General features: G+C 59.5%; 1 protein-coding gene across 2 annotated transcripts; it reads left to right on the forward strand.

The window, feature by feature from the left end:
* Window positions 1–436: 436 nt before the first annotated feature.
* On the forward strand, window positions 437–10313 carry LOC143392208 (ficolin-1-like). 2 transcript variants are annotated; one of them, XM_076845119.2, is made up of 11 exons: window positions 437–817; window positions 1175–1285; window positions 3181–3297; window positions 4426–4539; window positions 5792–5845; window positions 6141–6176; window positions 6926–6958; window positions 7334–7461; window positions 7892–8021; window positions 8734–8868; window positions 9835–10027. In XM_076845119.2, exons 1-11 carry the CDS (start codon window positions 517–519, stop codon window positions 9936–9938), a joined length of 1263 nt encoding a protein of 420 aa, XP_076701234.2. In that variant the 5' UTR covers window positions 437–516; the 3' UTR covers window positions 9939–10027. The 2 variants fall into 2 exon arrangements, with proteins under 2 accessions (XP_076701234.2, XP_076701233.2); XM_076845118.2 differs by having other exon boundaries at window positions 502–817; window positions 9807–10313.
* Window positions 10314–13964: the final 3651 nt, after the last annotated feature.

Raw genomic sequence — 13964 nt, forward strand, 5'->3', positions numbered from 1 at the left:
TTAAGCCAAAGGTCAGAACACGCCTGGGCTTGTTTCTGGGCCCCTTGCTGGGCTCCGTGGGCCTGCGTGGGCCTGCGCCAGGGTCCGTGGTCCCATCCCTGCAGATCTGTAGCGAGCTCTACCCTGAGTGGAGCCATCTGCCCCTTGCTCCTGAGCAAGGCCATCTTGCTTCACGTGTGTGCTAAATTCTTCTTGTCCAGCATCACCAGAAAGTGGGAATTTAACTGATAATGCAGTGAACCTTCAGGTCATCAGCACAAGGCCACGTGGACTGCCCGTGACTGTGGGCTGGACTTCCCGTCTTAGGTCTCCTGGTCCCTGTTTGAAAGCTTCCTGCACAGAGGATGGAGGGAGCTCTAGTTCCAGTCTCAGCTCTTTGACTTCAGTGCTGTGCTGCAGATTTTCAACTGCTCCTTTTAATTCCTTGTGACTTGTTTTAGAAGCACCTTTGGGTTTTGTAAACTGCTCGTCCTGACGGCTGATTCCTGGAACCCTGGAACCGCCTACGGGTCAGTCATGTCTTCTGAGGAGGGCAGCTCTGTCCACCTCTCCCAGCCTCCAGGGATGTGCTATCTCCTCAGGAGGCGGCCACAAGCCTCCTCGGAGGGTGGCCACTTTGCCATGTCCCCAACAGTCCCCACAGCACCTGCGGATCTGCTTCCCATCTGTCCCCCACGGTCGTGGGACGCGTTGCTTCTCCTCCTCATGAACTTCTTCATTCAATCGCGTCCTGACATGAAAAGAAAGAAGAGCCAACACAGCACAGCCATTCAAGAAGCCTGTGGTCCCCCCAGGAGCCTGAGGACACCACCACCCTGTAAGGACCTGAAGGCACTCCAGGAGTGGAGTCTTTCCCTGGGACACTTTGCTGTCTCAAAAGCAGCTGGCAGTCCCCAAGAGGACTGGCTGCTGTCCACGCACCCCAAGTCCTAGGGAGCAGCCCTCCTGTGTCCCAAGACCAAGTCCCTGCCCTCTGCAGGCCTAGGCCTGACCTGTGCCCTATATTGTTGGGGTGACTGCCCAGCCCCCAGCTGTCTTTTAGTGACCGGCAAACCTCACGGCAGAGAGGCCTCCAAGCTGGCTCATGTCGTGGGGTTTCTGTGGCTCCTGGGGCTGGGTGGGCTGGTCTGTGCCCCCAAGCAAATCTTTTAATGTTCTGTCTGGTCATCCTCAGTGGGACAGGTGACCCCAACACCTAGACGGCCATTGCGGAAGTCACTGATCCAACTGGAAGGCCACCCGTCCGTCCGTCTTGTGTGGCTGGGATCCCAACAGCACAGAGGGGGTGAGTCACAGAGGAAAAGGTTTGTTTGGCGCATTGTTCTGGAGGCACAAGACCCGGAGGCACATTTGGTGACAGTTGTGTGTTTGATGCTGGGCTGGAACTCGGGGCCTGAATCGTGCCACTGAGGCACAGCCCAGCCCTGCTGATGCCTGCTTCTGGCCCTGAGCATCACTTGGCAAGAGACAGGGACATGTGTGACTCTGTGTGTGTGAGTGCGTGTTTGTGAGTGCGTGTTTGTGAGTGTGTGTGAGTGTGTGTTTGTGTGGGGGTGTGTGTGTGAGTGTGTGTGTGTGTGAGTGCGTGTTTGTGAGTGTGTGTGTGTGAGGGGGTGTTTGTGAGTGTGTGTGTGGTGGTGTGTGAGTGTGTGTTTGTGTGTGTTTGTATGTGTGTGAGTGTGTGTGTGTGTGTGTGTGAGTGTGTGTTTGTGTGTGTTTGTATGTGTGTGAGTGTGTGTGTGTGAGTGTGTATGTGTGTGAGTGCGTGTTTGTGAGTGTGTGTGTGTATGTGTGTGAGTGCGTGTGTGTTTGTGTGTGTTTGTATGTGTGTGAGTGTGTGTGTGTGAGTGTGTATGTGTGTGAGTGCGTGTTTGTGAGTGTGTGTGTGTATGTGTGTGAGTGCGTGTTTGTGAGTGTGTGTATGTGTGTGAGTGCGTGTTTGTGAGTGTGTGTGTTTGTATGTGTGAGTGTGTGTGCAAGTGTGTGTGTGTGTTTGTGTGGGGGTGTGTGTGAGTGTGTGTTTCTGTGGGTGTGTGTGTGTGTTTGTGTGTGAGTGTATGTGTGTGAGTGCGTGTGTATGTGTGTGTGAGTGCGTGTTTGTGAGTGTGTGAGTGTGTGTTTGTGTGTGTGGGGGTGTAAGTGTGTGTGTGAGTGTGTGTTTGTGAGTGTGTGTGTGGTGGTGTGTGAGTGTGTGTTTGTGTGTGTTTGTATGTGTGTGAGTGTGTGTGTATGTGTGTGTGAGTGCATGTTTGTGAGTGTGTGTGTGTTTGTATATGTGAGTGTGTGTGTGTTTGTATGTGTGAGTGTGTGTGCGAGTGTGTGTGAGTGTGTGTTTGTATGTGTGAGTGTGTGAGTGTGTGTGTGAGTGTGTGTTTGTGTGTGAGCGTATGTGTGTGAGTGCGTGTTTGTGTGAGTATGTGTTTGTGTGGGTGTGTGAGTGTGTGTTTGTGTGTGAGTGTGTGTGAGTGTGATGTGTGTGAGTGTGTGGGAGTGCGTGTTTGTGTGTGTGAGTGGGTGTTTGTGAGTGTGTGTGTTTGTATGTGTGTGTGAGTGTGTGTGTATGTGTGAGTGTGTGTGAGTGTGTGTGTGAGTGTGTGTGTGTGAGTGTGTGTGCATGTGCATGCATGCATTCAGGTCTGGACTCTCCATCTTCTTAGAAAGCCCTTAGACTCACCCCTGGGCCCCACCCACATGGCTACCTGATCTGACTTCCTGCCAAAGCCTCACCTCTGAACTGCACGGTGGACTCAGGTGTCCCTTCTGATGCATCCCAACGCAGGAAGCCTGGGGACACACTAAGCCCTGAGTTGGCTCCTGCTGGAGTCTAGCTCCATCCCAGCGTGTTGAGTAGCTCTGGCCATGAGAGCGGCTTGCTCCTCTCCCCGAGGCTGAAGCCCTGCACAAACCGTGGAGAGGTCTGGAGCTGCCCACAAGGCCCTTCCAGCAGAGGGGACCCTGGGAGTTCTCTGGGAAGAGGGTGTCCTTGAAGGGGAATGGAGCCCCATCAGGTGGGCAGCTTACTTTCCAGTTGCGACCTGGCTGGAAGGACACATCCTTTGACCTAATTTCATAACTCCTGCTGTGAGCCCCAGGCCGTAGGAAGTGGGTGAGCCCTGGGGAGTTGGGAAACTAGCCCAGGCCAGGGCTGCCCCCGCCTATAAAACCTGGGGCCTCTGCCAGGTCACAGAGGAGGACCGGAGCTGAGCAGAGTCGCCATGGCCCCAGGGCTCACTGTCCTACTCGTCTTGTTGCTGTTCGTCAAAGACTCGACGGTGCAGGCTGATGACACCTGTCCAGGTGAGCCAGACTCAATCTCTGGTCCTGCAGGTGGGTGACCACCCACTCATTGCCCACCTACCCTCTACCCACATCTTCTTGCAAAGACTTGAAGCTTGACTTCCTCCTTGGACAAGGTGCTGGAGGCACGGAGACCCTGAGTGGCAGCCCAAGGTCGAGGGGCAGAGGGCACCGCTTCCAGGGGGCGCAGCCTGTGGAGTGCCTGAGTGTGGCGCTGAGGTGGCAGGAAGGGCCCTGGACTTTGCCTACTTCTTGGCAGGGAGGCTCCTGAGACTCCCTCATCCTGGGCTGCCCCCTTCCTCAGGGAGTCTTAGGAAGAGCAGGGGTCCCCATCGGAGCTGGGCAGGGCTGGGGGCCAGGAGCCTTGATCTCCACTCTTACCCCCAGGGGAGGTCATTCCTGGGGACAGAGCAGCCTCCTCCACACATAGTGTGTGATGGAGGAAGTGCAAACAGAGGCCTGCAGCCTGCTCCAGTGGGAGGAGGCTGGAAAGACAGAAGGAACACTGCCCAGCTGGCCACTGCCGTGTCCAGCACAGCCCTGGTCCGAGGGTCAGATGTCCTCCTGGGACATATTTGCTTTCTAATCAACAACAATATTTTTCAAAGAAAACTCTCTCTGGTTCCGTCTGTGCTCTGTGTCCTTGGGTCAGATGTGTCCCCTCCCCAGAGACCTAGGAGACCCCTCCCCACCCATGCTCAGTTCCCGAGGTCTGGAGAGAAAGTGTCCCCTTGACCCAGTTCCCTGCTGACCACTCTTTACCATCTACCTGCTCCCAGCCTCCCCGAGTCTGCAGTGACCACTCCTCTACTGGGCTCCTCCCTCTGACCTTGCCCCTCCCTGTGCTCACCCTCCTTGGTGCCGAGGAAACCAAGCTCTCGGCTGTGACCAGCCCCATAACTCGCAGCCCTGGGGAGCTGGGCTGTCCCCGAGTTCCTCTGCCTCACCTCCAGCCTGAGCGAGGACACACCACTTCCCCACGGCAGGGACCTCGCTTCCAGGCCAGCCCTCCGGCTGAGCAGGTAGACTGGCAGCAGCCGTCTGACGTCACTGCGGTGACAGGTGCCCTGGAGTCCAGGCACCTCAGGCCAAGCTGACGACCCTGCCCCACATTGTGCTTTTCTGCAGAGGTGAAGCTGGTGGGTCTGGGGGGCTCCGACAAGCTCACCATTCTCCGGGGCTGCCCCGGGCTGCCCGGCCTCTCAGGGCCCAAGGGAGAGGCTGGCACCAAGGGAGAGAGAGGTGAGTGCTGGCCGGTGGGTGGCTGGCAGTGTGGCAGGGGGGCACCGACTCTAGCTCTGCTGACATTGGGTGCCAGGTTGGGCGCCCCTGGCCTTGGCCCCTGCTAGGGTGAGTGGCTAAGCTGACTGCCCGGGTGCCACTGGGTTCTGAAAACGCTGCAGGAGGGGCTCCCCCCAGGCACCCCGCGAGGTTTGAGTCTCAGCAGGTCGGCTTCCAGGCCGGGATCCTTATCAGGTTTTCTGGGCTTCGGCGAGACTTCCCGATCCATGCACCTCCATGTTCCCACCTGAAGATCAGGGGCCACTTCCTTCTCAGCCCATCTTAGATGACAAAATCGGGGGTCCTTTCTGAGCTCACACCCAGTGAGAGTGGGACAGCTGCCAACCCAGGGCCGCTTCAGGGCACAGCAGGTCCCAGCTTCAAGCTGCAGTCCGAGCCCTGGTCACGGGGCAGTGCCCCTCCAAGCCAGCACAGGTGCAGACGCTGTGCGGGGCCCTCGCTGCCCCAACCTGGTGCAGGAAGCTCAGCGGGGAGCTGCCTTGCTGAGCTCCCCAAGCCTGGAGGTGTTCAAGGAGGTGCCTGGCAACACTGAGTGGGGCCACCGTGGATGACCGAGCTTGACCCGTACAGTCTCTGAGTGTCCAGGCCTGAGGTCTGAGTGGGCAGCCCAGTCAGACCCTGTGTGTGACCGCTGTCTGAGATGGACCCACACATGCTGGTAGCACTGGTCTGGGGGCCATGTGGCTCCTGGTGGCTCCTCTGGTCAGAACAGCCATGAAGGGCTGTGTGATTGTGTCACCATCTCCACTGTGTCCAGGGCACTGGGCGTGACACAGAGCCACATCCTCCTACATGGGGCACCGTGGGAGAGGCCTGCCCTTCTCTGTGTGGTGACCCCCTAGTTTGAGGACCTCTGAGGATACAGTTCTTGTCCCCGGACTGAGGCTTCACTGGACAGTCCAGCTCTGGGAGGCCTGTGTGGCCCCAGGTTTGGTATCCACAGAGGGTGGGACCCAGGTTGCACCCTAAGAGCAATTGTGAGCCAGATGAAGGCCCTGCCTGGGGCCCCAGCTCTGGTCAGCAACAGTGGGCTTCACTGGTGTTCTTCGCAGCTTTTGCCAGGCTGAGCCCCAGCTGACCGCCCAGAGGACCGCTGGGCTGCGGGGAGGGTCGAGGCTCGTTGCCTGGGCGTCGATCTCAGGTACAACTGTCGAGGTGGCATTTCTTTCCCTGGTGTGTTTGGAATCTGCAGGAGAGCCAGGCACCTCCGGAGCCCCTGGGAAAGCAGGACCACCTGGACCCAAAGGTGACAGTGTGATCAAGCTGAGTGGGCTGAGAGGACCTCAGTCTGCCCGGAAGATGGGGTGGGGTAGAGGCAAGATGAGGCCCGCCTGCCCCACCAGCACCTCAGCCCCGCAGTCCCTGCAGGACCACGGCTGGGAGCTGCCCCGGGCCAGAGGCTGCATTTGCCCAGCTGGCTGCTGCCCTCCACCGACCTCCCCAAGCATCGCCTGCCCCTTGCGCGGTGCCCAGGCAGCTACTCCCCCTCCCTGGGCCTGGGGGCTCCCAGCATCGGCATCTCATGCTCTGCCTGTCTCCAGGAGACCGCGGGGAGAAGGGGATGCCAGGAGAGAGAGGTGAGCCTCAGCCCCGGGTGCCCGCGGGTTCTGCCAGGGCAGGAAAAGGCAGGGCTCTCGGGCCTCAGCTGCCCCACGGCCTCCCCGGGGGTGGGTGAGGGCCTCCACCCACGTTCCCCTTGTCCAAGCAAGGAGCAGAAGGGTAGCAGGGGCCCGGACACACTTGGTCCTCCCAGTGCCCGCTGCCGGAACCCGGGATCTGCCACAGTCAGCCTAAGCGATTGGCAAGACGAAGATGGCGTTATAGTGTGAACTTGAACGTTTGAGTGCTTTTAATTCTTGTTCTGTTTATGCTCACTTATTTTTTTAAAAAATTATAAAATCAGGAAAAGCAAAATTACTAAACTCTAAGACATAGTCGTGTGCTCTGTCTACAACTAAATACTGCAAGATGAGGACACAGAGCCGAGTCCCAATGCCGGGGACATCAGCCCACCCGGCCGTCCCTCCTGAGGACAGGACAGTTGGTGCAGCATGGGCAGAAGGGATGGACCAGGCTGGACCCAGCTCACCCCGCTCTTTGAGGGGGCCCAAAGAAATGGCTGAAGAGGGAGGGTGCTTGTCACCAGGCCACTGAGGAAAACAGCAGTGGGGCCACGTGCTCCACAGAAGCAAGATCTAGTGACCACTGGCCAGGGCTGGATTGGCCAGTCCTGAAAAGACTCTGCTATGTTCCTGGAGCAATTGGAGCTGAAGGGGACAGGGATGGTGGCTTCACACTGATGGCCATTGTCCCTCTCCCCAAACAGGAGGCGCTGGGCACCCTCAGTCATGTGCCACAGGTGACCACACCACCCGCCCTGTGCCTGAGCCCAGCAGACCTTGGGCCAGCTGCATACACACAGCCACAGTCCCGGGACAGAGCGGACACTTCACTCCCTTGATTACCCGAGCGCACGGCAGCTGTGGCTGGACGACTCGCTCCACGGCAACCTCGGGAAGACCTTGCGATGTACCCCAGGGGCCAGGAGGCTCGGGGAGGAGGCTGGGTGGTCCTGGAGGGGGCAGTCAGGCGACCTTGGGAGCTTCTCTGTCCCTGGCATAGGAGTCTTCCTCTGCCCTTGCGGATGCCTGCTGTCCCTGCCTCCCCTCTCCTGGACCCCACCCCCCACCCGCCCAGGGCCGCATCCCACTTGATTCCCTGGTTCTCTTCCCAGGACCACGGACCTGTAAGGAGCTGCTCTCTCGAGGCCACTTTCTGAGCGGCTGGTACACCATCTACCTGTCCAGCTGCCAGCCCCTGACTGTGCTGTGTGACATGCACACTGACGGTGGGGGATGGACTGTGAGTCGGCAGCTGGGGCCCTCAGGCAGAGGCAGTGGCCGAAGAATCACAGAGGCCAGGCTCTGCAGCTGGTGGGAGAACAGACCCTGTGGGATTCCATTTCCCTTGGTGCCTTCTGGCCCCTTCCTTCACTGGGGACAGAGTCTGAGAAGTGACGGGGAGGTGACCCCTGTGGGTAAAAGCCCAGGCGATAGGAGGAGATCCCAAGGAAGCCCACTACCCTCCTGCTGTGTGACTTTGAGCTTGCTGCCTACCCTCTCTGAGCCTCCATTTCCTCCATCATGGGTTATCTGCAATGAGACCTCGCGGCATGCTCGGGGCTCCAGCCTGCTGCTCTGAGAACTATCAGTCTCTGCTCCCATTTGAGGCCGGGGTCCCTGCGCTGTGGCAGTCAGCCTGGCCTCCCCTCGAGTCCCCTGCTGCTCTGCAGGTCTTCCAGAGGAGGCTCGACGGCTCTGTGGACTTCTATCGGGATTGGGCCGCGTACAAGCAGGGCTTCGGCAGTCAGCTGGGGGAGTTCTGGCTGGGCAATGACAACATCCAGGCCCTGACCGCCCAGGGTAGGCAGGCAGCGCTGGGCGAGGGTGGCCGTGGGCTGGACAGAAAGGACCCGCCCTTAGACCAGGGCTTCCAGGGCAGAAGCACCAAGCCCCATGACCCCAGGTGTCCAGTGTGGTCACAGGCAGGGCTCAACTGTGACATTCCAGGACATGTGTCCCCTGTTGGGGTCTCCCAGAACACAGGACACAGGGTGGGCCACTGGCATCTGAGAACCCCAGATCATAGGGTACAAGGACAGTGAGGCTTGGGGACAGGCTTTGTGTCCCCTGCCGTCTGTCCTGTGGGACAGTGGCCTCCAGGACAGTGGCCCGACGGCTCCCAAGCAGCACAGCTCTCCCACCCGCTCTGATCCACACCTTCACTGCCCTGTGGCCAAATGAAAGAAGCCAGGCCCTTTTTCCTGCCCTCTGCCCCGTGGTCATGGGGAAGTGTCCACACAAGAGGCCCTGCCCACACAGCCTCTGTGCCCTGGTTGTCCACGCCCTCCCAGGACGGGGCCCACGTGGCCTTTCAGCATGACCTGCGGGGGTGGGAGGCTGCTGAGGAGCCAGGGGCTACTCCAGGTCCTCCATGGCCCCAGGTCCTAGACATGCCCCAGACAGCTTCCTCTGACTGCCCAGTCCAGACGTGGCCGCTCCTTGCCCCACGTGGGGACCTCTCGTGACTGGTGGCATAAAGATCTCGAGGGCTAAGATCAGACCGTCCCCACAGGAACCAGCGAGCTCCGGGTGGACCTGGTGGACTTTGAGGGCAACCGTGACTTTGCCAAGTACAGCTCGTTCAGGGTGGCGGGGGAGGCAGAGAAGTACAAGCTCACCCTAGGAGCCTTTGTTGGAGGCAGTGCTGGTGAGCGTCCGCCTGGGGCCGGGCTGAGGCTGAGAGTGGAGTGGGAGTGGGGAGGACCCGGCTGAGGTTTTCCCACCTGCAAAAGCAGATGCTCAGACCCATGTCCTTATGGAGTGTGGGGCCTGGGATGCAGTCAGCTGACACTCCAAGGCCATGTCCCCTCCATGGGGAGGGGCCGAGTGACTGCCCATTGTCACGGGTGAACCCCAGAAGAGAACAGTCATTTCCCACAGGTCCTTGGACCCCTGCTTCCCAAACATGTCCCTGGGACATCCTTTCCCAAAGGGACTCTGGCCACAGAACTCTGGGTGGCATGTCCCACAGAGCACCTGTGTGGAGGGTTCCCAGGGCATGGTGCCCCCTGCGGCCTCTGGAGATGGCTGTGCATGAAGCCAACTTGGCTGCACGGGACCCAGTGCTGGATGGCCTGGGGAATCTCCGTGCCCACAGCCTGGGTCCGCGGCTGCTCCGCCTGCTCACTGTCAGCTGAGACCCCCGGGAGGGCCGCGGGCAGGGAGCAGACTGCCTTCTGCAGGGGGTAAGGCTTAGTGGGTGAAGTGCCCCCGGTAGGAGCCAGAGGTGCCACCGCCCAGCATGGAGCAGGGTGGGTCCATGTGGGGGCTGTGCTGTGCCTCCCTGGGGACCACCAGGCAGGTGGGGGAGAAGTCCATGGGAGAGGCGCAGGAGGGGGGACAGCTCTGATGGTCCTGGGCAGCCCTGCGGGGAGCAGGCAGCGGGTGCAGGAGGGAGGCCGAGATTGCAGGGACGGGGGGGGGACCCACCTGCGGTTTCCTCCTCCCCAAGCCTGGGCAGGCCGGGCATCCTCCTGGGCCTCAGCATGTGTGCTCAGGGTGAGGGTCAGGCTGGGAGCAGGAGGCAGGGCGGGGAGGACCTAGGGCGGCGTCCAGCACCACAGAACCCACGTTTTCCCCGCGCAGGTGATTCTCTGACGTATCACAACAACAGGTTCTTCTCCACCAAGGACCAGGACAATGACATCAGCCCTTTCAACTGTGCGGAGAAGTATCATGGAGCCTGGTGGCACTCTCAATGCCACCTGTCCAACCTAAATGGCCTCTACCTCAAGGGTGACCACGAGACCTTTGCCAATGGCATCAACTGGAAGACGGGGAAGGGGTACAATTACAGCTACCAGATGTCGGAGATGAAGGTGCGGCCCACCTAGTTCCCACGGGCCTCTCCCACCTGAGCAGGTGGGGACAGTGAGACCAGGACCACAGGGGCGAGGGCAAACCCACGACAGATAGCAGACCCAGGGGCCTGGCTGAGCTCCCCCAGCCAGAGTGGGCTCTGCCCTCTGAGGTCGGGTGCTTTGCACTCCTCTTCAGCACGGGCCTCCACTGGGTGCACCTGACCAACCAGCCCGCCGGCCCCTACCCGTGACCAATAAAGCAGCCCCTTCGCTCACCAGAGAGCCACCCTGACACCCGCCTGAACAGAGTCTCCCTTCCTAAGGGGCGTCCCCGCAGAAGTCCTTCCTGCGTGTCCACTTCCCTGCCTGACTGGGTTTCATTTCCATTGTCATTGGGCCAAGGGACCCCAGGGTCTGCGTCGAAGTCACAAACCTTCAGCTGGTCCCAGCTACAGGGCCACACTGCCGCCCGCCTCCCCTCTCCCCACGGCCTGTGGAGCCCTTGGCCTGGCCCTTGAGTCCACACCAGACCTCACTGGACGGACCACTCTGAGGAGGCTTTTGTGCCCAGAAGGCTGCAGCGCCGACTCCTGGTGTTCGAGTGGCAGGGCTTCAAGACCTTCCCACATCTGGGCCCTGGAACGGGGCTCTAGGGGTCGGTAGGTCAGGAGCGGTCAGGAAGCCCTTTTAGCAGACGACCTCCCTGGTCCCAAAGGGCTTAAGAGCCTATTCCCTGGCTTGCCACCTCCAGTGCCAAGCTCTGTCCCCTGATGGGTGACTCACCTCTCTCCTGAGCCCCCTCTTGACTCACGGCCCCTCACTCACCTTTAAGGACACTTTGGAACTTGGAGGCTCCCATAAGGAGCAGGGCTTAGTGGGAGCCTTCCATTGTCATTGGGCCAAGGGACCCCAGTGCCTGCGCCCGATAACGGCAGCCCCCCGGGAGCTGACGGAGCCATCTCCAGAGCTGGCCTGCCCTGCCCAGTGCCCGGCTCCTCCTGGGACCATGGGCCTAACTCAGTTGAGCTGAGCAGACGTCCTGGGAGATGGTGGGTGGGGTCTCCCTGTCTCAGTCAGGGAGAAATCTCTCTGTAGGACTGAGGAAGGGTGAGGGCTGGGGAAGGAGGGGTGGCCATGTCAAGGCCAGGACTCTGCTTCCCAAAGACTTTCAGAGAGGAAAGGCAGGTCCTGGGGAACGGGACCTCTGCCACAGGCCTGTGTCTAGACTCTCAGCCCCGCTTCCACGGGTCACCAAGCAGTTAGTGCCTTCAAACAGCGGGATCTGGTGCCCTGAGGTTCTGTAGGTCAGGAGCCCCACCAAGGTCTTGCCGAGCTACTTGCGGAGGGTGGAGAGGGCTGGCTCCTCGGGGAGAGAGAGGTATATCTGGAAGCTCAGTGGAACATGCCTAGCAGGGCGGGGTGCCCCTCCATGGCAGAGCAAGGCCTCGGTGGAGACCCTGGGTTCCCAGTACCCTGCACAGGACGGGATGAGGTCTGAACAGAAGCTGTGCGGAAGCCGGCGGTCAACATTCCTATAAAAGGTCCTCCTGATTACTTACTGGGTAGACGCAGCTCATAACCAGAACAAGTGCTGCTCCTCACTCCGCAGCCCGAGTGAGAAAGACCCTCAGTGCCCAGTGTAGGGACGCGGGGACTTTTATACTGCTGGTCGCATCATGGTGAAGGCACTAAATCAGGAAATATCGGGGTATGCAGTTAAGGGCAGCAGACACACACCTCGCTCCCAGACGGTTCCCCTCTGTGGCCTGGAAGTGTCACTGAGTGCGCCCACAGAGCCCTGAGCTGGAGCAACCCCAAGGCCACTCAGGAGGACACTGGGTAAGGCCTGTGCGGACCCCTTTGACCTTGTCCACGCAACACAAGGAGGCAGCTGCACCCCTCAACACCCCGTGTGACTCGGCTTTCCCAGCTGCAGCCCCAACCCCCGAGAGGAGGCAGCTTCCCCCGGCTCAGGGTTCAGAGGTCAGGCCTGGGTCGGCTGGTCCAGGGCAGAGACATCTCAGCAGAAGGGCACAGCGGAGGGAGCTGCCCAGCTCACAGCAGCTGGGGAGCAGAGAGCCAGGGGCTGGGAAGAGGACGGCCCAGCCCAGTGACCTGCTTCCCCCAAGCTGCCACCTGCAGCAGGCCATCCAGCCCCCGTGGATGACTGCACACCAGATGAGTCCAGGGTCAGAGCCCTCAGATCCAGCCCTGACCAAGCCTTCAGCACAGGAGCTGCCGGGGACATCTTTTAAAATGGTTTGAATCATTTTTAAAGAAACAGAGATGCTTAGATCCAGGGATAGGAGTGACACAGAAGTCTTTCCCTGGCATCCTGTGTCCCTGACTCAGTGACTACAGGGAGAGGTCCCCATATCCCCAGGGACAACAAGGTCCCATTAAGGACACAGAATTACAGCTTTTATATTTAGGAGTCTAGATGGGCTTGGTATTTCATAATCTTATAAGGCATAAGGAATTTGGCCTATTATCAAAAAGGTCTCATAAGTCCGACTGAAATATAGAGCTAACTAATTGACTTAGTCTTACGATTGGACTTGTAAATCTTGGTGCTTTTATAGCCTGCTTTGGAATCTGAGAGACTTTAGGTTCATTGTATTTCTAGACTAGATTCTTACACTTCTAAACACTGATTCCCTAGAAGGTCTGCTCCGCAGAGAGTCAGGTGACACACCTGCCACCTGTTCACACATGAGCTTTCTCAGGTTGCATCTTCCTCCCTGGACTCAGGAATAGCAGGGGCCCTGGACATGCGGCTGGCGGGTGGGAGAAGGCCTGGCCATCACTCTGCCTGCTGAACATGCTGACAGTGGCTCTCACCATGGCTCACCATCAGAATCCCCAGAAAGTTTTCTAAAACATCAGATTCCAGCTATTCCCCCTGAAAGCTGGGTTTCCCAGGACCGAGGAGGGCCCATGACAGCATTTTTGGTCTCCCCAGGTGGCTCTGAGGGCAGTCAAGTTTGGAGTCACACGTGTGCCCAATCCAGGGAGCTGTGTGGCCCGCAGGGTGCCCGTGGTCCAGCGATGAGCCAACCCCCGGCCGCCACAGCGCAGCTCCTGGTAGAGCAGATGGCCGTGCGGGAACAGAGGGTCCAGGCAGTCAGGGTAAAGAGCTTCCTTAGAGCCCCACGGGCACAGCCCCCAGAAGAGGCTGGGCCACAGGGTCAGCAGAGGCGGCCCCCTGTGTGCAGGCCCACGGTTTCTCTGTTCTGCCCACTTAGTGATGGGAGGATGGCGCCTGGCCCAGGGCCAAGTGCCCAGACATAGGACGGGCAGTCAGGGCTGCGCCTGCTAATGTGGTTTAGTCCTTGACTCCTGTGTCCTAGCTGCAAGCCCAGTGACAGAGCACTCCCAAGGTCAAGGTCAAGGTCAGCTCTCATGAGGGCACAGCTGCCCTGGGAAGAGGAAGGTCTGCAGGGCTGGGAGCAGCTGCCCTGGCCACACCATCCTGTGGCATCTTAAGGTGGCAGTGAGCGGGCTAGGCCTGTAGGTCTCCAAACACAGCTGAGTGGACCTGGGTCTGTCGGGAGCCACTGGGACACGGAGTCTGGGTCTGTGGGGTTGGAGCCGAGCGCTGGGATTTGATGACCTGCATTTCAACCCCGATTTCATCATAGGGCACCTTCTCGCCACTGAAGACCCAGCTCTCTGGGGCCCTGCGTGCCACCTTGGGACAGAAGGACTTTTCAGATGGTTCCTGGTCCTGCTGGCTTCCTGCCTGGGACTTTCACCACATCTTGTGGTGGGCGGTGGGGAGCCCAGCCTCGGGCAAGCTCCAGGAATGGCTCATGAGCCGCCCCCCACCCATATGCCTCAGGCTGACTAGTCATGGTGACAATGACAACCAGAGAAGCTCAAGTGCAGCTAAAGAACAGGATAGGAGGCATCGCTGGCCGGAAGCCCAGAGGGTGTGGGAAGC

Source organism: Callospermophilus lateralis, chromosome 2 (assembly GCF_048772815.1).
Source record: "Callospermophilus lateralis isolate mCalLat2 chromosome 2, mCalLat2.hap1, whole genome shotgun sequence".
Lineage (NCBI taxonomy): Eukaryota > Metazoa > Chordata > Mammalia > Rodentia > Sciuridae > Callospermophilus > Callospermophilus lateralis.